This window comes from Schistocerca gregaria, chromosome 4, assembly GCF_023897955.1.
Source record: "Schistocerca gregaria isolate iqSchGreg1 chromosome 4, iqSchGreg1.2, whole genome shotgun sequence".
Classification (NCBI taxonomy): domain Eukaryota; kingdom Metazoa; phylum Arthropoda; class Insecta; order Orthoptera; family Acrididae; genus Schistocerca; species Schistocerca gregaria.
The window spans coordinates 362,827,125-362,855,012 of NC_064923.1; the positions used below are offsets into that span (position 1 = coordinate 362,827,125).

At 42.1% G+C, this 27,888-nt stretch overlaps 1 protein-coding gene across 1 annotated transcript; it reads left to right on the forward strand.

The window, feature by feature from the left end:
- The first annotated feature begins 466 nt into the window (after window positions 1-466).
- Window positions 467-27,888, forward strand: LOC126267014 (uncharacterized). Its single transcript, XM_049971786.1, has 3 exons — window positions 467-510; window positions 20,932-21,238; window positions 27,613-27,888. The coding sequence occupies exons 1-3, from the start codon at window positions 477-479 to the stop codon at window positions 27,641-27,643; spliced, it is 372 nt and encodes a 123-aa protein (XP_049827743.1). The 5' UTR covers window positions 467-476; the 3' UTR covers window positions 27,644-27,888.

Sequence of the window (27,888 nt, forward strand, 5' to 3'; positions counted from 1 at the left end):
TGAATTTATAAAAGTGTGTGTTGTGTGACTATTTCCCATTCAGTTTCCGAGTCAGATCGCGTATCTAACTTTCTGGGGCATTAGAATTACTTATCTTGCATATCTTGAATAAATCACAACTTGAATGGAACCACTTATATGTGTTGTCTACGCTTTTCAATGAACACACAGATACTCACGCAAGCCTTCCAGTGTTAAGCTTGAAAGGAATACAATTATCAGAAAACATTTGTCAACACGTACTCCATAGTCAGAGGATTACAAGGGACTCTACTTGTCTCTGTTGAAAAGATGGACCAGAAACTGTTTACAAATCGCCCCCGTTACAGTGCAGAACTCACGTACACATACTGCACTTGACACGACTGTAACGTCCGGACAGTAAAGTTCACATCTGTGTACACTTCAAACGTGTTATATCGCTGCTAGTTACAGAAATAAGGCATTACAGTTCGCGTCCCTGAGTACAGTGGCTCATGAAGATGAAGGCAGGAAGCTGGATAGCGGCAGGTGAGCTTTGTGGGTTTTTTTCTTTAGAGTTTGATAATAATAGGGTGTTGTCATGTCATACCGGAAACCAACTGTGTTGCTGTTTTCTGAAACTGTGTATAACATTAGAGTGAAAATTCATTTAGTCGCCTACAATCGGTAATCGACGTTAGTAAAGAGTTTCATTCCACATGTGAAAGCTGGGACGCTGGCCTCAAGAAGACATCACATTTCACACTGTTTTCGCAAGAGTTTAATTTCACTCTATCTCATTAAATCTGAAACCCTTTCTTCGATTTTTCAGCACGACATAATATGCGCTAAGAGTCACGCTCTCTCCAAACAACCATCTTAATCCATTTGAATCAAATGAAGACCAGTAGTCGCAAGAAGCTGCTACGGCATTTACATCGTCCGACGAATTCAGCTCACAAATGCCCACCTCACTATGTATGCACGTAGTTCACTTTCTAATTAATGGTTTTCTGTGAGACCTTAACTTTTTCCGGCGAATCGAATGTTCAGATTACTTACGGGTTTGCTGCCGGGTGACGTCGTTGAACACCGCCGATATTTCGACAGGAGCACACCCTGCCATTCTCAAGGCACAAATCTAAGGAAGAAAAAATGTGCAAGCAAAGTTAGCTCTTGTTCGTGAAAGGATCCACTATACTCGCCGTCAATTAGGTTTTGTTTCTAAGGAATTATTTCATCTTCATTTAATGATGGCGTCTAATGTTTCTGAATTTTCTTGGGACTGGGTGGACGGTGCCTCTTGGCCGCAGTCTGACTGGGAATTTCAATCTGTAACTGCTCGGCATTCGGCGAAGTTTGAACGCTTCCTTGGCTCAGTGTCTAATTCTAATTCTCGACGTTCTGTGATCAAACTCACGGAGAAAACGTTTGACGACGCAGCTTTGTCTGTGCTGGGGAAAGGTTTGAACTTCGCACCAACGCCTAAGAGTTTGCCAGTCGTTGATTTTACTAGTTCTATCGAACAGGCTGTTTATAAACTACCTTCCGAGGCTGCGGATGAGGTTAGGAGGGAAGCTTGCCTGTGTTGACTGGGGCCCGTCCACCCAAGTGTAACATTACAGCAGCTGAGGCGGCTGCTTTACGTTCACTTAGAATGGATCCTGATATTGTTATTTTACCTGCGGACAAGGGTAACGACACCGTTTTGTTGAACAAGCAATATTACATTCAAAAGATGCAGTGTCTACTTTCTGATTCGGCGTATCGCAAAATCGGTGCTGACCGTATTAAGAGTGTTGAGATGAAGACAAATAGCCTCCTGAAGAAAAGTTCTTTCTCACAGGAGACTATCAAGAGTCTTAATTCTTACTGTGCTGTACCACCTAGATTATATGGCCTCCCTAAGGTCCATAAAGAGCCTGTCTCGTTGAGGCCTATTGTTTCTAATATTGGTGCTCCGACATATCGTGTAGCTAAATATCTTGCTAGTTTGTTGAGCCCACTTGTAGGTAGGTGTGAACACCGCATTAAGAGCTCTGCAGATTTCTTACGTCGATTGCAGGGATTGCATTTGAATGACTGATATTTTAGTCAGTTTTGATGTGGTTTCTCTTTTCACTCGCGTTCCTCTCTCCGATTCGTTGCAGCTAATTGAGGTTAAGTTTGGTGTCGAGTTAACAAATTTGTTTCGACATGTGCTGACTTCCACTTACTTTTTGTTCAGTGGTCAGTACTACGAACAGACTGATGGAGTTGCAATGGGAAGCCCGTGGTCACCTATTGTGGCCAATTTGTTTATGGAGGACTTTGAGGAACGTGCATTGGAGTCAGCGACCTTGAAACCTGCGTGTTTTTTCAGATATGTAAACGATAGTTTTGTTGTTTGGCCTCATGGTAGCGAGAATTTAAACCGGGTTTTGGAACATCTGAATTCAATCCACCCGAATATTCAGTTCACTATGGAGGTGGAAAAGAATGGATGCCTTCCCTTCCTTGATGTGTTGGTCAAAAGGAAGACTGATGGTACGTTGGGACATTATAGGAAGCCCACCCACACTGACTTGTATCTGCGAGCTGATAGTTGTCACCATCCAGCTCAGCGTGAAGGGATACTTCGCACGTTGGTTCACAGGGCCCACGTTATCTTAGACCCTGAAAGTTTGGCAGCTGAGCTAGCACATCTCGAAGTCACCGGTTATAGTGAGAGGCAGATCAAACGTGCGTTGCGCTATCAGCCTTCTGTGCAACGGGTGAGTGACGACAGTTTTTGCCTTACGCAGGAAGCATTTCCAACAAGATTGGCCGTATATTGCGGAAACATGTTGTGAAATGTGTTTTTCGACCACCTTCTAAGATTAAGGCCCTGTTGGCGTCCGTAAAAGATGATCTTGGTTTGCGTAAGGCTGGTGTCTATCGTATTCCTTGCAGTTGTGGCATCTCATATGTTGGTCAGACAATCAGGACTGTGAAAGACCGGTGTATTGAACATAAGCGTCACGCACGCTTACAACAGCCAAACAACTCCGCTATTGCAGAACATTGCCTTGACCCGGTCATCCTATGGAATACAACAACACGGAGATACTGGCTTGCACGTCAAGCTTTTGGGATAATGTTATTAAGGATTTGTTGAAATTAGACTATCAAGCAACATTATTAACAGAGATGGTGGATTTTGTGTAAATGCTGCTTGGAATCTGGCTCCGTCACTCATCAAAAAACAGAGGGACATAATTAGTGCTACCTCACCTGCTGATTAATAGTAACTATCGATATTTCTGATGTTGGTTGTCTTTGGTTGTGTTGACTCTTGTTCTGTGTGTGGTGTCTTCCCTGTTTCTCCTCTGTGAACCGAGGTATTAAATTTGCTTGCACATTTTTTCTTCCTTGCATTTGTGCCTTGAGAATGGCAGGGTGTGCTCCTGTCGAAATATCGGCAGTGTTCGACGATGTCACCCGGCAGCAAACCCGTAAGTTATTTGAATAATGTATTTCTCTTAAACGTATTTGAAAACGAAGTATAGATATGGTGTGTTACGCACCACCTGATCCTAATAAATAACCGACAAGGAGAAGAGATTAGCTCATCGTGATGATGAGAAGGTTGTACAAATGCTATTTGACAAGTGTTTTCAACACTGATAATGAAGCAAGAGATTTATCTTCCACTGATTCGGATTCTGAAGAACGGCAAGCGGTGTTTCGAAATGAATGTAGCTTCAAAAGCAGTCATGAAAGTGATGATAGTGATGAGTGTGTAACGGCTCGTTCAACACGTGTTAACGCACGGTGCGGACTAACCAATGTAAACGGGACTGGAGTAAAATAACAAATAACCGGTTACCTTTCTCTTGAATGTTTACACTGGTATTTGTGAAGATTGGTTGAATAAATATACATCATAACCAGCATCTGAACTACGTACGTCTTAGGTTATATGGGTTTACTGTTCGGACTGATTTGTGGCGAGACCAATGCTTAAGCGGGAAAACAACTGAAAAATATAGAAGAAAAAAGCTAAGTGTGTCCTTGAATATCAGAGGGGAATGGGTGGCGTAGACATTCAAGATCGGGTGACAGTCCTGTATCTAATCGTCTAAAACGCAGTGAAGTTGCGTAGAAAGTTTTCTTTTAGTTTATTAATGCATGGTACGTATATCCAATTAATTCATTGTGTATCACAAGATCAGTGGAAAGGAAAAAACCTGCTACACCGACTTCAGAACCAACGTTACACAGCAACACGCATGGAGTGTACAGCCGCCTGTGTACTCTGTTCATGGACGACCATCAGAGAGTACCACTCCTATGAGACATCAGGCAAAACATGGGCTCTTTTCCCAATGCCCATGTCTTCAACAGAAAAAGTCAGAAAAAGATTCTTTGTGTGCTACTCAAGGGGGAAAAAAATGAAACCGCATGGCAATGTAAATAGTGTTCAGTTGCTCTAGATGTAGAAGACTGTTTTCAGCTCTAGCATGGCCAAACCTCATACCAGTTCGTACGTACAGCAATTATACAGGGTGCCCCACTCTAAAGAGGCCCCACAAACATGTGCAGTAATTCCTTTGGAATTGAACGGTGTAATTTTTTACGTTTGACGTGGCAACACTGCATTCTGCAACATCGTTTGACGCAACGGTATATTTCTGCGTGCATTCTGCAACATCGTTTGACGCAACAGTGTATTTCGACGCTTTGTTGTGGCTGGCGCTTAGTGTTCTGTGTTTAGTGATAATGTATTGGTAGTCTGTCGGAGAGCGCGTGTCTTTTGCCAAACAATACTACATTACTGGTTCCATTAAGACACGTCAGTGAATGTTCGTTGAACAGACTGGTGACCAGCATATACCGTCTAAATGCGACGTACAAAAGTTAGTGAAGAACGTGGAGAGGACTAGAACGTTGTTGGGTCTTCGCGGCACGGGATGGCCGCCATTATAAAAAGAAAAAGTGACTGGCGTGAAACAACAATTGGCCTCTCCTGCAAAGTGTGTTCAACGATTATCTCCGGAATGCGGAATGTCACGGAGCACATGTAACAGAGCTGCGAAGAAAGCTGCGTGCATCCACATAGGTTAAGAGTTCTTGAGGAACTGTATGTCAATGACAAAGACAAACGCATTACATTTTGCCGTTGGTTTCAGCAATTTATTGCTCTGAGGCCAGGAATATTGCATACACGTGGTTCAGTTATGAGGTCTGATTCCATCCCTCTGGTTACGTAAACTCTCAGTATGACGCTTGTAGTATAATGAAAACCTACATGCGTTGATCGAGCAACCAGTCCATTCACGAAAGACTGACATGTTCTGTGCAATATCACAACGTCGCATCATCGGAACAATTTTTTTCGAGTCTACTGTGAGAAGTGCAGTTTACATCGAAATGTTTCGGGAATTGTGAACCAGTTGAACGTTGAAGAACTTACCCTCGTCTGGTACATAACAGTATGGCGTCACAGGCCACACGTCTCGAGTAGCCATGGCTGAAGTCGAATTATTTTTCCCAGGCAGAGTGATTTCGAAAGGACTGTGGCATCCAAGGTCACCTGATTTAGTGCCACCTGACTTTTTCTTTTTTTCTTCTGGCATTCGAGGATCTGCAGCGTCGTGTTCAACTGTGTTAGAAGTCGAGGGCGATCAGTTCGAGCACCTTTTGTAAGTCACTTTTTTTCCCCCATGAAAAAGCGTTTGACATGTTCATTTCATTTCCTGGTGTTATGCAAAGCCTAGAAGGGTAATTTAAGAAATGTTTGTTTCATGGGCTCTTTCGAGAGGAAAAACTTGCTCTAGATTGTATGTATTAAATCTGATTTCACGTCTCCCAGTAGGGTATTTAAATATGACCTCATGGGATTAGTAAATCACAACTGTGTTTCTAACGGACTTTCGTCAGCGAACAGCTGATGTTTCCATTAAATGATGTTACATCCCTGATGAGAAAAACTCAACTTCCAAGAAACAAAATGTTTACGCAACATGTCAGTGCTATGGATGTATATCACCTGCGATCAAACTGCATATACAGTAGTAATAGCACTCCACGTATTTCCTCTTCTTTATTTTGTTTCTTACATCTGCAAGTTCGTTGCACAGCCTGGCCTACATTTACTCAGGAAAAAAAGATATAATTAAACCTTTATATTCGTGCATCACCTTTCTGTAGATGTATAACACTATTTACAACGTTTTCTACCTATTTCATAACAATATTGCTGAAGAGATGTAGGAAAAAAATCATTAACCACGTAAAACTGGAATCGTCTATAAGCCATCGAGATTCAGACAGATTTATAAAGTCAAAATTTGCTCACACGTGACTACAGTGGATGTGTTGGGTGGATGTAAAAGTTCGGAGTATTCTTAGGTTTCGAGGAACGAAATGTTCTTGCGACGAGTAGCATAGTGTTATTATCCAAAAATACACCATTTGACGTGGAAATATATACAGCAAATTGAAAGCAGATTGAAAGAACGATGACTATTTTGCCCTGTGGGTGTAAAAATGTTTTTAAGGTAATTCGCTGTCAATATCATTAATTTTGTATGTATTTCAGGTTATCGTGCTAAGCCACATTAATGCTACTTTGCTTTCGTCTTTGCCGCTGGACCTCTAAGCTTTATCAAACTGCTGCTAACATAGTACACACACATTCAGTACTAATAATATTGTAACCAGCAGATAATCGACCTTTGTGTGAATCACTGGTATTTTCATTTATGCCATAGAAATAACTCTTTCCAGTAATTTGCATGGTTGGAAAAGCTTGAGACAATCGAAGACAAAAAAATCTGACTAATATCGTTATAGTTCCATGTTTGATCTTCAGTAGGTAAAATAAAAGTGATAATCCTCAGGTGCCTACAAATCATTGTTTAAACTGTGTTTTTCAATTCCTTATGTGTTAAAAATTGGTAGTTCGTTATTATATATGCCTATCTGTAAAACTTTTACAATATGACTTTGTTTTGTAGATGACGTTGACTGTCATCCAGAAATACTACACTGTTTGTAATCTTACAGTTTCTCGAAATTTATGGTCCAGGCAGATGAACGTACATGCTAAGAAATGGTTTCTGAGGAGTATTGTATATCGAATTATTTTGACAGTGCAACGCAGTTATTTCTTGATCATGAGCCGCTATGCCAAGCGAAAGGCTTTGATACTTAAGATAAACGTAAAACAGCTTTACACACGTCTCCTATGGAGTAATACTGCATCAGAAATGGCAGCTTTCCATCTCTACACCATGTATCAAAATGTAACACTGGATCGCAATGCATCGCTGAATCGATATACTCACTGACTCTTTGGTGTAGTACAGGATAGAACATTCAAGTGCGAAAGGCAGCCGCTCGACAAGGTGACTTGTGAAGGGGGGGGGGGGTCTTGAATCGTAACTTAGTAAGTACAAAAATTCTGTACGTGGCACTCCTGCAGTCAGTCATTATGTTTTGCTCAACCTTTTGGGATTATCACAAAAACTGTCAAAGTTTAGTGATAACTGAGTGCCCTGTGATCAGCAAAAGACCTTTGGAGAAAGGCTTGTCAATTTCTAGTGGTAGGCTTTGCAAGGTAAGTGTTCTGAATTACATGACGCTCTGACGACATATTATTTTAAATGTCTTGGCTGTGAGTGCTTCGTGAACCGTCATAATTATTAGGGAGAGCGTTGTATCTTGGAAAACTTTACAGACTTTCGCCTCTAGCCAGCCCCGTAATAGGAGATTAATATGTTTTCTTACTTTTTTTTGTAGCAATGCACTCACTTCATGTGTGCTGCAGTCTTTTTCTGGAAGAACAAAAATTAATCCTGACAAGTAAGTTTTCAAAGTACAAAATGGTCACGCACCTAGGAAGAAGTATTCTGTTGGAATTTAAAAGTGTTCCAATCGATAAAATCTTGTCAGTAACATGTTTGGTGGTACATATTTACATTGTTATTCTAATACACGCCATCAATAAGTAAGTGAAATCAAATTAGGAAGTATTATAAAAAACCAGTTAAGTTAAAAACATTTTGAAATAGAAACTAATGGCAACAAACAAAAATTTCGATTTGCAAGAAAGGGAAAATTGTTGAGACATTAAAGAAACTGAGCTCATTCACTAATGTCACATGTTCCATGATAGAGGACTATCTTCCTTTCAGTGTACTGAATAGTACACGAGCGACGAGGTTATGTAACTAGTTTTACAAATACACAGAATTTTGCTCACAATAAAATTCTGTAACCGAAGGATTAACAGTATCCTCCAAATACTTTTAATATATTATAAAGTACTTAAATATGCATTACATCAAAAACAACAGAAAATCCCGTAGATTGCTTATGGTGGTTTCTACTGCCCATTTCTTCATGTGATTCTACAGTCAGTCACAGGATTGTAACAATTGGCACGAAACGTCATGTGTTCCTAGATACGTTATCTTTCTAGCACAACACTCTCCACTACACAAAAATAACTTTTTCCTCATGAAGTTTTTTGTTTTGTCTGACTGAGATTTCATGTTACAACTCAGTCTTGTAGTATAACTGTTTCAAAGAAGTTATTCATTAATCTGGTGTGGTAAGAAATAACGAATCTACATTCGCCAAGGAAATTAATTCGTAATTCCAAATACGTAGGATTATACAATGTACTACAGTTAAGTGAGATATTAATACGAGACGGTGATGATGTAATATCTTACAAATTACATGTCGACTATAGGGCTTCTTGCTAGACAATAGCGACAGTCTCGTACCTATTTACTACAAAACAGAGAGCAAACGTTGTTTCAGTACTTTCACAATAGCTATGGATGGAATTAATATCATTCGTGGGCCTCCTACGCCACAGAGAATATACGGGAACATCATTAAATATAATGACACTTAGTCCCGATAAGTAAAAGATGAGTATATGAGATCACTTACCAGCGTATGGTACGCATTACATATGAGACACACAGAGATCAAAATGCATCTAACTGAAAGAGCAGCATACTGTCGTATTTTCAGAAAACTGATTCCACCTTTCAATATAACTGTTTAGAAGCAACCAAATATTCCGCAAATGTAATTGTATTTTGCTTCCCTTGTCCACCCTGTGCTATTCAGTTATACCATTTATAATAAATGCATGCTAGTGTGAAACCTACAGTAACAACCTTGAATCTTTCGTGTGCACTAAGTAGTACCCTATAGTCAGTAGTTCTTTGTCGTACATTGCAAGGCCTTGATGTATTTCGAATTACTAAAGGATTTGGTGATTGTTTCTTCCAGTCACTTTTCTTTATCGGTTATATAACTTTCACCAAGCTTTGGTGGTCGTAGATTTATTGTTTCTTCCAGTCACTTTGCTTTTCGGTTTCATAACTTTCACCAAGCTTACCAGCCATAAATTCTGTGAAAGCTGCTGAAACAGCGGAATCTGTCTAGTGTAGTAAATATTACTCTAATCTCAACACTATACAGGGTGGTCCATTGATAGTGTCCGGGCCAAATATCTCACGAAATAAGCATCAAACAAAAAAAATTACAAGTAGCTAAACTCGTCTAGCTTGAAGGGGGAAACCAGATAGCGATATGGTTGGCACGCTAGATGTCGCTGCCATAGTCAAACGGCTATCAACTGCGTTTTTTTAAAAATAGGAACCCCCATATTCGTGTAGAACGTAAAGAAATATGAATGTTTTAGTTGGACAAATTGTTTCGCTTTGTGATAGATGGCGCTGTAATAGCCACAAACGTATAAGTACGTGGTATCACGTAACATTCCGCCAGTGCAAACGGTATCTGCTTCGTGATACATTACCTGTGTTAAAATGGACCGTTTACCATTTGCGAAAAAGGTCGATATCGTGTTGATGTATGGCTATTGTGATCAGAATGCCCAACGGGCGTGTGCTATGTATGCTCCTCGTTATGGACCGTTCGCCGGATGGTTACGTTGTTTAAGGAAACAGGAAGTGTTCAGCCACATGTGATACGTCAACCACGACCTGCGACAATTGATGATGCCCAAATAGGTGTTTTAGCTGCTGTCGCGGTTAATCTGTACTTCAGTAGCAGCCAAACTGCGCGAGAATCGGGAATCTCAAAAACGTCGGTGTTGAGAATGCCACATCAACATCGATTGCACCCGTACCATATTTCTATGCACCAGGAATTGCATGGCGACCACTTTGAACGTCGTGTACAGTTCTGCCTCTGGGCACAAGAGAAATTACGGGACAATGACAGATTTTTTGCACGCGTTCTATTAAGCGACGAAGCGTCATTCACCAATGTAACGTAGCGTAAACCGGCATAATATGCACTATTGGGCAACGGAAAATCCACGATGCCTGCGACAAGTGGAACATCAGCGACCTTGGCGGGTTAATGTATGGTGCGGCATTATGGGAGGAAGGATAATTGGTCCTCATTTTATCGATGGCAATCTAAATTGTACAATGTCTGCTGATACGTAATGTTCTACTCATGTTACTACAAGTTGTTTCACTCCATGACAGAATGGCGATGTACTTCCAACATGATTAATGTCCGGCACCTAGATCGGGTGCGGTTCACCGGATCTGACGTCCCCGGATTTGTTTCTGTGGGGAAAGTTGAAGGATATTTGCTATCATGATCCACCGACATCGCCTGACAACAACCGTCAGTGCATTGTCAATGCATGTGCGAACATTACGGAAGGTGAACTGCTCGCTATTAAGAGGAATGTTACACGTATTGCCAAATGTATTGATGTTGACCGACATCATTTTGAGCATTTATTGCATTAATGTGGTATTTACAGGTAATCACACTGTAATAGCATGCGTTCTCAGAAAGATACATGTATCACATTGGAACAACCGGAATAAAATGTTCAAGCGTACCTACGTTCTGTATATCAATTTAAAAAAAAAACTACCTGTTACCAACTGTTCGTCTAAAATTATGAGCCATGTGTTTGTGACTATTACAGCGCCATCTATCACAAAGCGAAACAATTGGTCCAACTAAAACATTCATATTTCTTTACGTACTACGCGAATATGTAATAAAAATGGGGGGGTTCATATTTAAAAAAAACGCAGTTGATATCTGTTTGACCTATGGCAGCGACATCTAGCGGGCCATGTGTTTTTCCCCTTCAAGATAGACAAGTTTCGTTCTTTGTAGTTTTCTCGTTTGATGCTTACTTCGTAAGATATTTGGCCCAGTTACAATCAGTAGACCACCCTGTATATAAGAACATGCAGAACTACAGTGTAGAAATATTACTGTATTGTCAACATTGTGTATGAGACACTCTGCATTTAACATGCAGAACTACAAAACGGAAACAGAAAGTGCAACCATAATGCAAAAGAAAAAAATTTCTGATTTTGCACATTCAAGAGCTGATGGTAGGCATAGATATTCCAAGATAAAACGATATCAGCAGTGTCAAAATTACTGCATAAAATGGTGCCTTTTCTGCTGATTCTGTTCAAAATTCTGGCTTGGCAAGGGCACTGACACATCAGAAAATGGCTTCTACTTTATTTTACTTGTGTGTTACTTACACATGTCAAAAAACTCCATGAGATGCAGTGTTAAACGATAAATAGGTTATTATACAAGCAAGCCTCTTTTCTGAATTTCGCCAGCTATGGACACCAACGAACTTCAAACATTTTTGGTTTTCCTCTCATCTTCCCCCACAAACTCCTCATTCTTTCGCTTCTTTTTCTCTCTTCTCCTTTGAAATGATGCGCTTCGGTCTCCTGTTTGTAAAATAGTGTCGTTGTAATTTAGGCGCATCGAACAAAACTGGCATCGTTTGCCCAGATATGCTGCTATCGGTGATAAAAATTTCACATGCACTGAGCACGTATTCATTAAGACATTTAGACGTGGAGGGACATCTACTTGCCAGTCTAAAGCGAAATACAGTGTTACATATTTGACATCTTAACGTGATGTCTTGGCTGTTAGTATCCTGCTCAGTTTCGTAGACACACGTACTGGTAATGCGACAGCCCTGTATATACAGACTTTAAATGTCGGATTTTCAGAAACACACTACCTGACAAAAACAGTGAAGCGCACAAAAAGGGAGGGAGAAACGAAGTGCACGAGCTGAGCTTTACAAAATCGAGTCAAATTTCGAAAGAACTTGGCAGTATGATCCCACTTGCCACTATGACGTTTCCTTTCCTCTGGCCTAGATGCAAGCCCTGATTCGGTTGAGAAAGGTGTCACAAAGTCGTTGTATTCTCTGCTGAGCTATCTGGTCCACAACTGTTGTAACTGGTCAGATATTCTGTGTTCTAATACTAGGACAGAGTTGGCCACGGGAGTAGCTCAACATCGCAGGGTCAATTCATTGTGATATTTTCCATGTGTGAACGAGCATTGCCACTGTACTGTCGCATGAGACGTAACACATGATGATGCAAGATGTCCATCATGTACCGTCGTGTCTTCAGAGTTTCCTCAATCACTACCCGCTGCTACCAGAAATCGTAACCAATGGTTCCCGACACTAATGATCCAGGAGTTACACCACTGTGCAAGTGCCTCTCGAAAACAATGGAAGAAAGGGACATCCCCGATTTGGTAGCCATACTCGCCAACTACGGTCATCGTGGGTAATTCGGCAACACAGTTCATCGCTGGACATCATACGAGTCCATTTACCAGCATTCATTGCTTCCCCGTCGCGACACCACTCCAAACGTTATTGTTAGTGCAGTGGTGTTAACGGCAGTCGACGCGTGGATTGGTAATTTCCTACTCCAGCTGCTGCTAGACTCTGAGCTATGGTGTGAGATGACTCAGAATATTGCAGGGAGTCTATTACTGGTTCTCGGATGGGAGACACAGATCTCAAAAAGGCTACAATACACCTGTTACACAATAGCACGATCCTCCTTTGTGACAATCAGATATGATCAACTGGCTTCTTTATGACGATATGCCTGGCCTCAGTTTCTCATGTAGTCGACCATTGGGCCAGTGTCACACTCAAATATCCCGCAAATCTGGATATTACATGATTCAACTAGCCAGCCAAACGGAGATCCACAATGAGAATCCTTTCAATCTCTCTCAGGTGTCGATATTGCTGTCTCAAGTAGTACACAGCATCTCTGTGTCATACACAGCGATCACTCTACATCGAATGTCGTTCATTCCCTGTATATACACTATCAGCCTTGATAACAGCACAATACAAACAACATTAATGTGCTCTGGTGACCATTCTGCCTGTCTCAGAAAATGATAACTCTCATCATGAACCCCCACCCCCTCCCCCGCCAACGATGTTCGTGTGTGTGTACCTATACTGACATCTGACCATGTCTTCTTGGTGCTTCACTTTTTTTGTCAGGCAATGTGTCATATGCCCTTTTGGGTATTAGATGTGATATACTTTGACATCGGACGTATAATTACAATGTGACACATAAGGGATTTTGGAATAAGTGTTGTCAAAGCTCATCAGTTTCTTGCAGAATGAACGTAGTAAAGAATCAAACAACCTGAAATATACCTGATGCAGTAAAGTTGCAGGAACAAAAACATGAGAGAGATTTTAAAATTTTAACCTTATGTGAATGATGGAATTTCCTACTTATGAGCGTCTTCTCAAGAAGTATTGCAACCTGAAGCTGATCTGATACTGTCCTGCAGCAGTCAGTGTTATAGCTGGAATGACCAGGTTAGTAAGCCACTGAATTATGTTATGGTGAGAGTACACAGAGTTTAGGAAATTGACGTACCACCACTCATGGCGAGGATGAGCAGTGGTGAGGTGAATGGATGGTTGTTAGACACCCGCTGACACGCGAAAGAATCGGCATTGACAGTATAATTATTTGTGATTCAGAGTACAACAGTAGTTGGAGTGTCGCTCGAGAGAAGCAGTGCGAGAAGCTGTTGCCATCCTGTGGACAGCATTGTCACAGCAATCGACATCAGTAAGCCGTCAGGAGGCCCACTCGTCTATAGGTGCTGAGTTCGCTACATCAGAGACAGCACCAACACCGAGCGGCACAGCAGCTAACAGTGACCACATCCCCAAAGTGTGATTTGCAATTCCACAGAAGTTTGTAGACTGTTACATGGACTGAGTGAGGTGGTGCATGGGTTAGTACGCTGGACTCGCATTCAGGAGGACGACGGTTCAATGCCGCGTCCGGCTATCCTGATTTAGGTTTTCTGCTGCTTCCCTAAATCGCTTCAGGCAAATTGCGGGATGGTTCCTTTGAAAGGTCACGGCCGACTTCCTTCTCTGTCTTTCCCTAATCCGATGAGACCGATGGGGCCTCGCCGTTTCCTGGTGATGTATATTTGTTTCCCGAAGGAAATTAGCCAGAGCTTTAGTAATGTGCTACTTCACTCTGCAGAGTCACTGACCAGCTTCTTTCGCTTTGTCAGTCTCCTGAATGAACATTCTTGCATTCTGAATAAGTCTTCATACTTCATAGTGTGTGGTCAGCACAATGACAGCACCTCTCTCCATATTAATCACTTTGTTCCATTGGCACCCGATGATTCAACACGCTAGATTACGGCGTTGCACGAAACATCACTGGCTTGCTTCTTCCATTTTGTTAGCTTCCTGAATGAGCGTTCTTGCACTCTGAACAAGTCTTCTTACTGCATAATACGTGATCACCACAATGCTCTTTCCCTTTGTGGCTTTGTGCAACACATTCAAATGCTATACATGCAGCAGCAAGCACGACCAACATGATCCAAAACGTAGTTCACAAAAATGGCATTTTCCAGGGCTAATACCTCAGGTTCTATTGAAGATAGAGAAGTTGAGCTAGGAACCATTTGTGTACCCAACAGAAGGATCGTCTTTAGCTATCCTACAACACAGGATCAAAACTATAATATTACATACTTCCGTAGCATAGGCCAATGAGCAAATTGGTGGGTTCTTTCTGCATTAGATGTGGTCTACAGTAGGCCTTAAGGGGCTTGTGGAGGCACCATCTTAGTCACGGGAAGTTCCTCAGAAAACCATAAGGAACCTTTTTCGCCCTAAGCTTCGGGTATCTAAATAACTAACACCAGAAAATTGCTTAAACCCTATCGATATACTCTCTAGGCATTTATAAGGAAGCACCATCTTCCTGTTTCCAAGATTCTTCATACGTTATCGAGAAAAAAGGTGGTTTTTGGGTAAAAAAAGCAGAGCTGCGGATTCCACAATGAATGGCTGATATTTTTACGATATATACTTTAGAGCCTGATCTTGAACATCCTCGAAAATTTTCTTGATATTCTTACGCGTTTTCAGCATATAGAGGTTTAAAATGATCTTACATATACACGTAAAATTCGCACGTAAAGTCCGGTGTGAGGCGAAAACGAATTTTATAAAGTTATGTAGCACTGACAAATACGCTGTAAAGTGTCTCCGTTATCATTAGAAGGGTTCTGGGGACGCCATGTTCTAGTACTGAAGTACTTGTAAAATGTTTATGTGCATAATGTACGGTTTGAGCTGCAAAATTTGTTTTACGTTTTTCAGTTTCACATAAGTAAACTACGAAAATTGTACAGATCGATAAAGTTCTTTTCATATGAGTGGTGTGGAATGCTACAGCAGGGAAAAGAAGGCAACCAGAGGAAAATAGTCTTGAACCGCTCGACCGCTACGGTCACAGGTTCTAATCCTGCCTCGGGCATGGATGTTTGTGATGTCCTTAGGTTTAAGTAGTTCTAAATTCTAGGGGACTGATGACCTCAGAAATTAAGTCCCATAGTGCTCAGAGTCATTTGAAACATTTGAATTGTGTGTGTGTGTGTGTGTGTGTGTGTGTGTGTGTGTGTGTGTGTGTTTACTCTTGGCCGATCGGTAGACTACTTTTGTTTGTCGGGCAGTCGGTTTCGTCTGATCACCCAACAGCCGATCCCACCAACCACTTCCTGCAAGAAACTATACCATGTGTAGCACTTTCGTGCCAACTGCCCTACAGAAGTCCGTCTTCTATCATAGCGTTTGAGAATTACCGCTGTTCAAATAGAACTTACATGAAGGACTGCCACCCGGATGAAACTTCGACGAAAGTTTTTCTAGAGGACTGCAAATGTTTGTGTGACACTTCGTGGAAGGAATATAACAATATCAAGGTGGCTTCCGTGAGGAGGCCCGGGTGATATTACTGGCGCCACTAGTGCATGCGTTCCATTAAATCTGGCCCTCGCCGTACCATCTCTGCTGGATTATGTGTTCCCTCTGGGGCTTGGATTGTGTGATAGCGTGTCGGACACGGTGCTGGACGGATGTGCCTGGGTTCTCGGCGTCCTGCCAAATGCACCGAATTAACACTGTTCCGCTCTAGGGGCCTACGTTTCCCTGCAGCGTTGGCGGTTGCTACGAGCGAGCAAGGAGCGGCTCTCGTCGCGTACAGCCTCGTTACAAGTCAATCGTGGTGTGCCAAATACGTCGAGATGTATAACTTGTTAGCAGTCACGAGCAGCAGGGCAGTGTTATCCGGCACCTATCTGGATCATGAAGCTTTTAGCCTCCTAGACACTTGTTTGAAATTATCTATGAAGACAGTACCTTACTTAAAGATTGTTAACTCTTAACTCACGATGAATGGTGTTTCAGACCAAGCGAAAAATTTCGAATTCGCTCCCCAACGCCAGTTGTGGTGGAATGCTTGCATACCCCCCCCCCCCCCCCGCCCCCCACCATGTAGTTGTTGTGGTCTTCAGTCCTGAAACTGGTTTGATGCAGCTCTCCATGCTACTCTATCATGCGCAAGTTTCTTCATCTCCCAGTACCTACTGCAACCTACATCCTTCTGAATCTGATTGGTGTATTCATCTCTTAGTCTCCCTCTACGATTTTTACCCTCCACGCTGACCTCCAATACTAAATTGGTGATCCCTTGATGCCTGAGAACATGTCCTACCAACCGATCCCTTCTTCTAGTCAAGTTATGCCACAAACTTCCTTTCTCCCCAATCCTATTCAATACCACATTTAGAAAGCTTCTATTCTCTTCTTGTCCAAACTATTTATCATCCATGTTTCACTTCCATACATGGCTAGACTCCACACAAATACTTTCAGGAATGACTTCCTAACACTTAAATCTATACTCGATGTTAACAAATTTCTCTTCTTCAGAAACGCTTTCCTTGCCATTGCCAGTCTACATTTTATATCCTCTCTACTTCGACCATCATCAGTTATTTTGCTCCCCAAATATCAAACTCCTTTACTACTTTCACCATCTCATTTCCTAATCTAATTCCCTCAGCATCACCCGACGTAATTGGACTGCATTCCATTATCCTCGTTTTGCTTTTGATTATGTTCATCTTTTATCCTCCTTTCAAGACACTATCCATTCCGTTCAACTGCCCTTCCAAGTCCTTTGCTGTCTCTGACAGAATTATAATGTCATTCACGAACCTCAAAATTTTTATTTCTTCTCCATGAATTTTAATACCTACTCCGAATTTTTCTTTTGTTTCCTTTACTGCTTGCTCAATATACAGATGGAATAACGTCGGGGACAGGCTACAACCCTGTCTCAGTCCATTCCCAACCACTGCCTCCCTTTCATGTCCCTCGACTCTTATAACTGCCATCTGGTTTCGGTAGAAATTGCAAATAGCCATTCGCTCCCTGTATTTTAACCCTGCCACCTTCAGAATTTGAAGGAGAGTATTACTCCTGATAACAACGTCCTCCTGAGTAGTCCCCGCCAGGAGATCAGAATGGGGGACTATTTTACCTCCGGAATATTTTACCGAAGAGGACGCCATCATCATTTAACCATACAGTAAAGGTGCATGCCCTCGGGAAAAATTACGGTTGTAGTTACCCTCCCTAAATTGCCAAGCCTACGATGTTTTGCTGTCTGTTGCGCATCGACTTACTTATGTTACACATCGCCAGGTTAAACCCTGTAATTCGGAGCCCAGTAGTGGCAGATGGTTACAACAAGCGAAGTGGGGAAGTTGACCGAGTAATAAGCATGGTATGTAGTACCTCGATCGATATCGAGAACGGCACGCCCTGGTATGTAGATGTGGAAAACATGATATGGCTTCCTTTCTCAATGTCACATATAACTAGGACCTTCCTTAAACCAGAAGTCCACATTAATCTTGTGTGGATTGTGGTATATCGCAGTTTCATCAGAAAATAACAGTCTTGAGCGGAACACGATTTTTGGAAATTGTGCCAGCAAAGCATGCCAGTCTACCATTCGCTGCTGCATGTCGATATCAGATTATTCATTTGTAAATATAGTACTCAGTTCTTTCATTTTCCATTTTTTTAATGTAATCATGCATTGTTGATTGTGGAACGTAGTGTTCAGCTCCTCTCTTCTAAGTGGATTTCATTGGAGACCGCTCAGTTGATTGAGCGACGGTGGCAAAAGTTTCATCTCGCATTTTTTTTTAACATTAACTATCCAGCTCATCTTTAACACTGCTCAAAACCAAAAGCACATTTCTTCCTATCAAACAGGGTTCTTTTTGAAGGTACGGCATTTCAGAGCGATCACTCAAGGCACTCTTCACCTCGGTCACTGATTGACCTGCTTGTGAACGTTTGTGCACCAACACATATGCGATTAATCGCTCCTCAGCAGCTATGACTTCACAATTGAAGCAATGCAACACTGAAATTTCATTAGCTTAAAAGCAGGATAATTAACTGTAACGGTGCAGGCCCAGACAGGAGCGCACAGATCCTGTGTTAAGGGAGTGGATTACACCCAATCGAGACAGCATTTAGCCATGCTAACAGCTTCCTCAATTTCGAGCCAGTTCTCCAGGCAAATATCAGCAGTTTAGACAGCGCTTAAGAATGCAGCAGTGATTATCTTCCGCATTAACAAACCCCTTTGGACGTATACATCAACCCAGGGTAGCCGAGCAGTTCACTGGCACAGCTGGGCTATTCGTCGTCGCCCGCCGTGTGTCGTCAGTCTCTGCCATGGGATCGCCGACCCTCTTCTGACGCATCTATCAGCGCCGCAATCGAGCTTAGAACCGACGCGACGACTTCTTCCTGGCAGCCTAGTGATCAGGTCACCTTCACTCTGCCACCATCCTCAGGAGACCACCAAAGTAGATCCTGCCGCCACGTCATGGTCCAAGGTTCGAACTGAAGTCCTCCCACCTTCACGCTACTTGAGCCCGACACTACCAGATGCAGCGTTTCAGCCATTGGTCCGTGGTTCGTCATCCTATTGTGACTGTAGAATATTTTAGTTGTTATTCTTGCTATTGTGACCATAATAAGAGTCGAGGCTCCATAGGCAAACAGCCAGCCAACATTAAGAAATAGTCCACCAGGACGTAGGGACAATATAAGCGGTGGAGGCCGCCAAGTATGGCTTGTTGATCAAATAACTTAGTGTTTGACTTTCTGCCAGACGAAGCAGCATGAAGCAAACTTCCGCAATGGAAGACGCGAACACCAGGGCGATAATACAGCAAGAGAGATTGTCAGTCATGTGTGGAAAAGACTCGTGTGGAACAAATTAAGTTGTGTGCATCTAGAAACGAAAGTGTCATGTGGAACCGAAGGCATTCTTGCGGAAGCTGACCAATTAGAAACGAGAGTGTCGTGTGGAACCATAGACATTCTTGTGCAATCAGGTCACTTAGAAACAAAAGGGCCATGTGAAACAAATTAACTCGTGTGCACCCAAGTACATGAGAAACGAAATAAAAGGCCAGGCAGCGGAATAGCTAGAAGTAGAGATTCAGATGCAGATTCAGAGCCAGTGCCGGCAGTTTGGAGATTCCGCAGTGAGACGCCAGCGGGGCCGAGTAGGCCCATAGCAGCTGATACAGCTGATAAAGACTTCAACTACGAGAAGACGGTGATAGACTCTGGTGGACACTCAGGAACTGCAGGTCAAGTAAGATTTTTAGAGTTTCATTGGAATAGTGTTGAACAGAGGCTGTCAGTCTTTGTCTCAATTACTTAGAGAGATTTCAGTGCTAACCAAGAACAAGTGATTGTCTTGCACTTTTTTCTTATATGTACCGGCAATTAGCTTTGAAGTAGCAAGTCCGAATAAATAGACTGAATCTTACTAAGGGGTCTACGGTCCAACACCTCACTTAAGTATATGTGAGAATAAACTTGATAGAAACTAACCAATCTTTTCTGCCTATTGCAGTTCTGTAACCTATTTTCAGGAAACTGATTTGCTTCAAACCAAGGAGATTCTCTCCCTCTCATCTTCGATATAAAGGTTGACAGAAATTTGTAACTAACGCATTGTCGTTAATGTCCCGATTGCGCTTCATTCTCGTATAGTGAGGCTGTGCTGAGATGCGACAATCGGCCTGCTTCACTATGGCCACCATCACGCCACCCCGACACAGCCAACTGGTTACCACCGTACTGCCACCTCTAGAAGAGCTGACAGTGGTGTGTCGACAGTGGCACACCTGGCTGGAGGATTCAGCACCCACTGCCTCTTGTCCGCTAACTGCTGTAGCTCTGCACTAAGTCAGTCTGTGGTTAATAATAAAGAACTTTGACACCATTTGACTGCCTCCATCGTGTATGTGTCCACCCACATATAACAGCAAGCCACTCGCCAAATTCATTCTCCTTGAAACCATTACACTATACCACAACAACTTTCTCATTCAGTTATACAAAGTCAACAGCTTGTGCATGAATAAGCTTCTTTGCAGCATATGATTTCAGATCTTGTGCAGAAAGAGTGCTTCTATCATAGGTCCAGTCGCTTCCAGTCCGGCATGCTCTATATCAAACTGATACATCATCCTTCTTCCATCATTCCTTAAAAGATTATATCAACAGCATACCAACATTCTGTATGGAGGAACATTTTAAATGTGTTTATTCTGTTCGGTTCAATGACATTCACCTAACGTCAATGTATGTACTTGAACCAAGTGAGCTGAATCGCTGAATATGTGATAAATCACTGTAAGATAACTGGACGTTTCTTTGACCGACAGGTGTGCTGCTGTTAGTCTGTCACACGACTGCTGCGCCCTTACAGGGCCAAGGCTATGGACAAAGGCAAGGTGAAGGTCACGGACAAGGTCAAAGCGGAGGACAAGGGCAGAGGGCGGGGAGTGGTGCGTATCCCTCCTCGGAACCAGCAGCAGCTCACAGTCGGTCTTGGTCGACGCCTAAAGAGGAGCCAATCGCACCGGACCTAGCACTGGCCCGTGACATCATGACGCGCATCATCAGCCTGCACACCAAGGAGGCCCTGTCTGTAGTCTTCAGGTTCTACGACATGCTGCGGAATTTCGCCCGGTATGTGCAGTTTCACAGTTTTTCGCTGTAGTACAGTCAGTTGGTCCTTCAGAAAGTCGAATACATAATCGTGACCCTGTAAGGTACCTGTCGTTTAAACACACTGTACGCTACCTCAGTCACCACCTTCATCCACAGCTGTACTACTTCATGATCTTGCCATTTGGTTTTCTGTACAAGTTGTAGACTATGGATTAATCTCACCAACCTCGCTTCGCATTTAACATTTATAATGAAAGCTCAGAGTTGGGCCTAAAGTAGTTACTCGTGGAGTCGATTGATCGAATATGCAACACCAGGTCAGATTTCTTGATCAAACTACACAACAATGGCCCTAAGTGTAAATACCATAACTAGTGCAATTTAAAGACTGCAGGTTAATGTAAAGATGACTAACAGGATACAATACAAACATTGAATTGTTGCAGCAAAATCTTATCAAAGAGCAGTTTCCAACCTTCGACTTCCAGAGCCCTTAGTAATAACAAATACAATATCCGAAATTATTATTTTTATAAAACCATAATAAAATCTTCTTGATTTATCTCCTTTAACAAACAAACCATAATCATAAAACCCACTGGCATTTCGATCCAAAGTAGAACCCGATAGGTGAACACCTTTTAACGCTTCACTCAAAAAAAAAAAAAAAAAAACGGAAATCTATAATGAAAACGCAATAATGCTTCCCTTCTGTTGCAACACACCTTAACTGTTGCCTCTATCCTCTCCAGTACTTCATTAATTTCATTAACCTCCAACAGACATATGTTCCACACTGGAAACAACAACGATTCGTCAGCTTCACAAATAAAATGCAAGGATTGCTTATCATTTAGCTACAATATAGCAGGTCAGCAACTGGAAGCAGTTAATTCCTTAAATTATCTGGGAGTACGCATTAGGAGTGATCTAAAATGGAATGATCATATAAAGTTGATCGTCGGTAAAGCAGATGCCAGACTCAGATTCATTGGAAGAATCCTAGGGAAATGCAATCCGAAAACAAAGGAAGTAGGTTACAGTACGCTCAACAGTGTGGGATCCGTACCAGATAGGGTTGATAAAAGAGATGGAGGAGATCCTACTGAGAGCAGCGTGCTTCGTTCCCAGATCATTTAGTAAGCGCGAAAGCGATACGGAGATGATAGATAAACTCCAGTGGAAGACTCTGCAGGAGAGACGCTCAGTAGCTCGGTACGGGCTTTTGTTGAAGTTTCGAGAACATGCCTTCACCGAGGAGTCAAGCAGTATATTGCACCCTCCTACGTATATCTCGCGAAGAGACCATGAGGATAAAATCAGAGAGATTAGAGCCCACACAGAGGCATACGCGACAATCCTTCTTTCCACAAACAGTACGAGACTGGAATAGAAGGGAGAACCGATAGAGGTACTCAAGGTACCCTCGAGAACATACCTTCACCGAGGAGTCAAGCAGTATATTGCACCCTCCTACGTATATCTCGCGAAGAGACCATGAGGATAAAATCAGAGAGATTAGAGCCCACACAGAGGCATACGCGACAATCCTTCTTTCCACGAACAGTACGAGACTGGAATAGAAGGGAGAACCGATAGAGGTACTCAAGGTACCCTCCACCACACACCGTCAGGTGGCTTGCGGAGTATGGATGTAGATGTAGATGTAGATTTTTAACGAGGTCAGTAGCGTCAGCCTGCTACAAAAACTATTGAAGAAACACTAGTCTATTACTCTGGCGCCTTCTAATGATCCTCTCAGTGATCCTTCTAAAATATCATTGACGTGCTTCAGAGGAGAGACACCAAGTAAAATTCAACACTTTGTCTGCGGACCACAAACAGCACTCGGTATTTCACAACAGATACTCCGTGACGAACAGTGATGTACAATTGCAAGAGAGTTCTTCAGTAGTCTCAGCTGAGGTACAGTATGATCATTCCTCAATTCAAACTTCGGCTCCGCACGTGCTTACGTCACCACAAATACAGTAACCACGTTTTATGATCAAGCTCTGATACTTCTGCAATAACGCTGCTTGAGCGGGGCAGCGAACACACTACTTGTTCCCGGCCAGTTCCTTCCGCCCACCAGCCACGCTTCGATCGCCGCGCTTCCGGCCTACCCCACTCCACTCAACAAAAGCTGAAATGGCTCATAAAGAAAGAACTTCGGTCAATTTTAGCCACCTGTTAAGAAATGAAGAAAAACTATCTGCACTTTTTACTACAAATTATCATAAAATATATGTAAAAATTGTTACCATCAAATAGATTGGAAATTAGGATTCCCCTGAACATGTTTCATGAAATTTTAAGGGTCATTCTACTTCCAGTCTCCTCTGAAATTGCAGTCTTAGAACAAAACTAGGGCCACCAGCTTTTGAAATCGAATATGTCTGCACATGAAATTGTTGAGGTTATTTGAGCTATGGATAGTTCTCTGCATTATATCTCTCATTGCGTATAAACGATCTACTCTTTTCAGTGACCTCTTAATGATACTGAAATGTTGATAGCAAGGCCTGAAGCTCTGGCCTCTCACTGGAAAAAAAGTGTTCGGTTTTTCCAAATCTTTCTGTATTTGTCAGTGCACCAAGATGTTTGGAGACGGCATGATTCTTATTTTGGCCCCCGCAATTGTCGGAATAAATATGCAGTTCTTCATCAGTTGCGGGGACTTCATTGTTGACATAATCAAAGAGAAATTAACATACCTCGTTTGGTCCCTCTTTTGCGTCCCCCTCCATGATACAGAGGTATTTTACAGTATTCTCTTTGATGTTATAGATGGCCAAAACATTGACATTAAATTGACGTAAGTAGTATGTTTCCTGAACGGGAATTACTGGCACAGTTAAATGTTGTATATTATCTAGGCAAACGGCACTTATTTTCATTTTCATTCTTCTAAACTCCTGCTGAACTCTGTTATAAAATGCCTTTGCTTTCCGCTGGTTTACTACCATCTCACGGGAAGCAATTCTTTTCGCTGCATCGCTCAGATTCGAGCTGTTTATTTTGATTTTTAAAGCCTCACAAGTATTGCAGCGATTAACTTGAGCCGCCGCGGTGGCCGAGCGGTTCTAGGCGATTCAGTCTTGAACCGCGCGACTGCTACGGTCGCAGGTTCGAGTCCTGCCTCGGACATGGATGTGTGTGATGTCCTTAGGTTAGTTAGGTTTAAGTAGTTCTAAGTCTATGGGACTGATGACCTCAGATGTTAAGTCCCATAGTGCTCAGAGCCATTTGAACCATTTTTTTGACAATGTCTGATAGATACGCAGCCACAGTGATATTTCCATGCTAAATTACCTTATCTGAATGGTATTCCATATCTAAGTCATTTTAAAAATTTGCTATATACGTGTTAAGAGTTTAATTTGGTACAGAAAAGCAATCATCATATTTTTGCTTTGTCACTCTGTTTCCGTTGTTCCAACTCTCTGGTTGTTTGTTTGGGAGCGCGTTCGTCGTCGGTTGGAGTGGGTATATGTCTTCGGACTTACAGTGAGTTTCTCTGGATGTAGGGCCAGTTTAGCTATTCTGTGTATAGCAAACGGGAATTCTTCTGGACCAGAGAGATACCGGCGAGCGATGATCTCTCACGTTTGTTAAGGTGGCACAGGTAGACTGTACATATTTTCTGTGCCTCGGGTTCCTGTCCGCGGTAGGGACTGTGGGCCACTAGCGAGCAGCCTCACTGCACTGGGTATCATCAAAGAGGTTAGTAACATCTAGTGTTAGTCCTTGGTGTTGCAGTTTTTGAATGTGTAAGTTTCAGTTCAATTGAGTCCTTAATTCATTTCTTACTAGGTTTCAGCTATTGTAGAATATGTCGGGATGTTGAGAAAAATCTCGCAGTTTTTTCTTTGTGTTCTATAACATTGGGATTGCGGGGTACGAGGACACGTGGATCTATTAGCCTGATTAGATTCCTGAATAATTCGTGTAAATGATCATGAGCCGTTGCGTATAGTTTTAACATTCGGTAGTCACACTAGGAAAAAATGTCCATGTGTTCTGTGCAGATTTCAGTGGGTTTCTTTGTGCTTGGTAGGTAGCTCTAACCAAGCGTTTTGTTCGCGAAACTTTCTTTACTAATCCATGCTTGCAGTTGAACCAATTTCTTTCCTTAAATAAATTCTCGAGCTTTATTGTGATTATATTTTATCGATGTTTCCTCGTAGTGGGTAGCTACGTGATTATCAGTGATTGTCGGTGGCTTCTACGTTTCGGAAGAATCGTTCACAGGACGCAGTTCCTATTCATTGTTCTTTATTGCAATTTAGCATAATTTTTATATAAATTTGGAAATAATGTTCCGTAGTAGTATTCGACCATCGAGGTTAGTGTGCCTCTGACCACCCAATTTAGTCTTTATTTCTCTTATTAAATTATTGAACGACTCCTTTCTCTGTGATGAACGATTAGTCTGATTGTGTGCGTGCGTAATCCATCCTTCCCACGGCACCCCCCCGATTGCGAATGACCGTGTTATTTATGTATGCATTGCAGACCGTTTTACTAGCAAAGTTAAGTATCTGTTGAATACGTAATTATCATTCGCTTCCCTTTCAAAGATTCAGTTCTGAAATAAGTGTATAGTAAAAGACATTAGAATATCTACCAAGTTTCGCTGCCATACGATAATTACACCCGACACTCGACCCCAGTGAGAAGCTGCAAATTAATTGGACCCATTCGGTAGATGCGAGCTGTGTTTGGTAAAAGTGATTAGGAACCATAAACCACAGGCTTGCGCCGCGTCGTGTGGAGTACTACACAAAATATGGACGTCATTCTATCGAAATTATTGCTCAAGAACTAAATCAGCAGCCGAGTTTTGAATTATAGTGTTAAAGCTCGTTAAGACGAGAAATAAAAAACTGAACTCAAAGTTAGAAGGCAAACAACACATGATTCTAGCACTCCAAAAAGACGGGTCCAGCACACTCTTAAAATTTCATTGTCGTTAAGCATTTTGTTCAATTAACGCTGCGCAAAACAAGTGGCATTGGATAACCAAGACAAGACATAGAACGCGGAGCTGATCACCAGGTAAAACGATGCGACCACGTGGATAGATACCAGTGAAGAACAAAGACCACATGCACCTAATGGTATCAAAACACGAATATTTTTGAAAAATGCATAACTGATCACTGACTGAATATGAAAGTGCTGATATTTTCATATTTAACAACGCCCTAAGTCACACAAAGCAATCCGACCTAGACTAAAACAGTGTTCCAGGGGAACAACTTGGAGACGGCAGGAAGAGAGAGTCTAAAAGCCAGTCTCTGGGCGTCCGTTGAGGACAGCGCCACGTTTTTCCCAAGGGGAGGGGATGGCGCCGCTCGGGTATTCTATCGAGTGAAGCTGAAGAACGGGCAAAGGTCGGAATTCATGGCATGCCGTTTTACTGTTTATCTGTGGAATGAAAATCTGGGATGTTCGAGCGTAAATTGGAAGGTTCTGAGGGAAATAAACTTCTCTGGTCCTATGAGCAACAGAATAATTACACAAGGAACCCATGAAATCATGAATTATGAAATGTGGCGAAAGGCGTACACCCTTCCACGGTTTCACTGAAACTGATCACCAAAGACTGTCATTACTTATCTATTAGTGCGTCCCTCAAATGATGTCTTTTCAATTCTACTGTCTTTAGTGAGCAGTTAAAAAGATTCGTCGTAATGGGTTGCATATGGTTCGGTCCTATTTTTTTGGTCTTGCACAACGCTGTTAAATGTAAAACTTTTCATGAACCTGTTAAAGTGTATTCATGGTCTCTGTAGACGTTAGTTACGCTACCAAGGACGAGCTAATTACTGTAATGTTTTTAAATAATTCCACTGATTCCATATGTCTCATTTATTTAGCATCCCAGAATGTGGTGTTGTTGATCACCGAACAAAGGTACTAGTTGTCAGCCTGTCACGTCCTGTATAGGTCAGAGGACACTATGAGCCAGTGTTGGGAACGGAGAATTATGACACGTACCAATTGTGAAATGGCCCAGCGGTAACACCTTTACGCACTACAGCACATATGCAACCATTTGTGTCAACCAAGCAAATTAAATGAGGGAACATTTGCGTCGTCTGTAGGTCCAGATAACTGACCACACCTAATATTTACGTCTTGGTATTGGCACTGTCCTGTGTGTCCATTAATGTACTTGTGTTCATAGTCGATAGTGATAAATAACAGTAAATGTTTCCGTTTAACTTGTTTGTAGCCATTTTAATTAAATACTACTACACTTAAATCCTCTTATCCGTAGCTGTCTAACAACTGATTTCAGTTCAGATGAATTGTTTACTACGTTCTCCCTTCTGTGTCTTTCAGTAACCTAATGTTGCTGCATGACATTCTTCTTATTGCAGGGGCATCGCAGGTGTGTACCATTCGAGATGAAGAATTCGCCGATGAAGAGTGCCTTCCACTATCCAACGATGCCTGTACACTGTATCGTATTCGCTGCAGTAACTTAATCTCAACGCTACCGTCAGTTATTTCTGGACGAAAAAGTGGCTTTACAGGACCTGTACTATTTCTATTTCTCAAAGTTCGCAACTGAAGTTTGTAGAGACTCGATGGAATTTTCTAAAGAACATGTTCACAGATAACGTACACAGCTTACACTGATAAGTAAACATCAT

Coding starts and splice junctions, on each gene's coding strand:
- LOC126267014 (XM_049971786.1), top strand. CDS start 477: ATGAAGATGAAGGCAGGAAGCTGGATAGCGGCAG. Junction 511..20,931: donor AGGAAGCTGGATAGCGGCAG/GTGAGCTTTGTG, acceptor TTTGACCGACAG/GTGTGCTGCTGTTAGTCTGT. Junction 21,239..27,612: donor ATGCTGCGGAATTTCGCCCG/GTATGTGCAGTT, acceptor TTCTTATTGCAG/GGGCATCGCAGGTGTGTACC.